The sequence below is a fragment of the Rhincodon typus genome, chromosome 3 (assembly GCF_021869965.1).
Source record: "Rhincodon typus isolate 14 chromosome 3, sRhiTyp1.1, whole genome shotgun sequence".
Classification (NCBI taxonomy): domain Eukaryota; kingdom Metazoa; phylum Chordata; class Chondrichthyes; order Orectolobiformes; family Rhincodontidae; genus Rhincodon; species Rhincodon typus.
The window spans coordinates 66,585,728-66,587,495 of NC_063334.1; the positions used below are offsets into that span (position 1 = coordinate 66,585,728).

Genomic DNA, 1,768 nt, shown 5'->3' on the forward strand with positions numbered 1-1,768 from the left:
TGTTGATTCTTATTGTGGTTCCACTTGATTGACTTGGTATTTTGTATGGAATATGTGTTATTTAGTGTGGGATCAGTTTAGAATTCATTATGCGTTTGATTGGGCAATGTATTACTAAAAGCACTTCGTGGTTATTGTTGTCACCGCCTCAAATAAGTATTTACAACAGAAACAGACAGCGGTACATGACCACCAAAAATTCCAAAATAATTCGCATCTGTATTCTAACATCAAGCAACATAACATGGCAAATTAAATACCAATAAAGTAATCCGCATTAAGTGAGAAATAGACGCATTTTGTGCAATGTTGTTCCTTTTCGGTGAGTGTAACTCTTGCCAATTAACTTTCACATTATACTTTGGTTCTGTTCTTGAAGTAGTGCTTTTAAATGTCCCTGTTTAAATGGATCAGGAGTTTTTGATTTCTCCCATTTCATCAATCATCTCTTTCAAAAAGTGAAAATACATTTAAGTGGAATGCACACAAATTTAGAATATCACTGACTACAAGTCGTGCATCATACAATGATGATACTACTTTGTTAACAGTAGAGCTTGCTGTCACTTTTTTTTTTCATTTCTGAAGGTTTTGAATTCTCCTGTAGAAGTCATAACGGAGACTCGAAACGTTAACTCGCGTTCTCTGTTTCCTCTCTCCATAGATGCTGCCAGGCCTGCTGGGTTTCTCCAGCATTGCCTGTGTTTGTTTCAGATTTCCAGCATCCACATGACTTTACCTTGAACCGTTTTCCATCGAAAGAACAAGGTACGTGGAGTTATGATACCCTATCAGTCACTTTCCAACGCTACAATAAATAAATGGTCATGCTAGGTGAAAGCAAGGCCAAAATGTTGCAGTGAAGTTGCCTGAACTTTATCTCTTGTGCTATCGGGATTAACAATTCTGTTCAGTCTTCAATGGATGATGTAGGATTGTAATACTATACGGGTCCAATTGTTCGTGCGATTACTGAACAATTTATCCAGAATCATTGGATTCGATGGGAAATGTGCCGAAGTGTCCTGTACTTGTGGTGCTTTAAGTAAGATTCGCGGAGTTTAAACTGCAAATCGGAGGTTAGACGTGAGCGGCGCTTTGTCACCCGTTCTGCTCTGGGATCCCGGAAAGGGCGTGTGTGCCTGCTGTCCCCACCCGCCGTGCTGCGCTGTTTGCTTCCAGTGAGAGGCGGAGTCTCGATCTCTATGGGTGTTTGTCGATGGAGATATGAGAGCCACGTAATTAAGTTAAAAAAAACTTTATTTTCCCCAGGATGAAATCACAGTTGCTTTTGTTTCTGTTCGCGGTGTCTCTTCTGGATGCAGCCACCTGTATGACTGAGAAAAAGCGAGGCCCAAAGGTAACAGCCAAGGTAGGTTCACAGTTGCTGGGGGACAGTGAGGGGAGACAAGCAGCAGACAGCAAGAGGCGAATCCGCCCTGTCGCAACTGGATTGACAGCTGATCTGCCCAACAGCGGGGCTCGCTGAAGGGACCACCCTTCAAACGTCCAATCAGAATGGACAGAAGGCGGGAGTTCAGGTCTCAGACCCGACTGATTCGACATTACGTTGTTACATTGAGACACGAGTTCAATTGTAGGGTTAGTAGGAACTGCAGATGCTGGAGAATCCGAGACAAGGTGCAGGGCTGGATGAACACAGCAGGCCAAGCAGCACCATAGGAGCAGAGAGGCTGACGTTTCGGGCCTAGACCCTTCATCAGAAAAACGTCAGCCTCTCTGCTCCTATGATGCTGCTTGGCCTGCT

At 43.7% G+C, this 1,768-nt stretch overlaps 1 protein-coding gene across 1 annotated transcript in view; it reads left to right on the top strand.

Moving 5' to 3' along the window:
* Nucleotides 1-1,164: 1,164 nt before the first annotated feature.
* LOC125482819 (peptidyl-prolyl cis-trans isomerase C-like) overlaps nucleotides 1,165-1,768 on the top strand; it is a 9,315-nt gene continuing 8,711 nt past the window's right edge. The window contains exon 1 of the mRNA XM_048595292.1: nucleotides 1,165-1,372. Coding sequence (XP_048451249.1) covers nucleotides 1,274-1,372 — 99 coding nt within the window. The 5' untranslated portion in view covers nucleotides 1,165-1,273. The remainder of the gene's footprint in view (nucleotides 1,373-1,768) is intronic.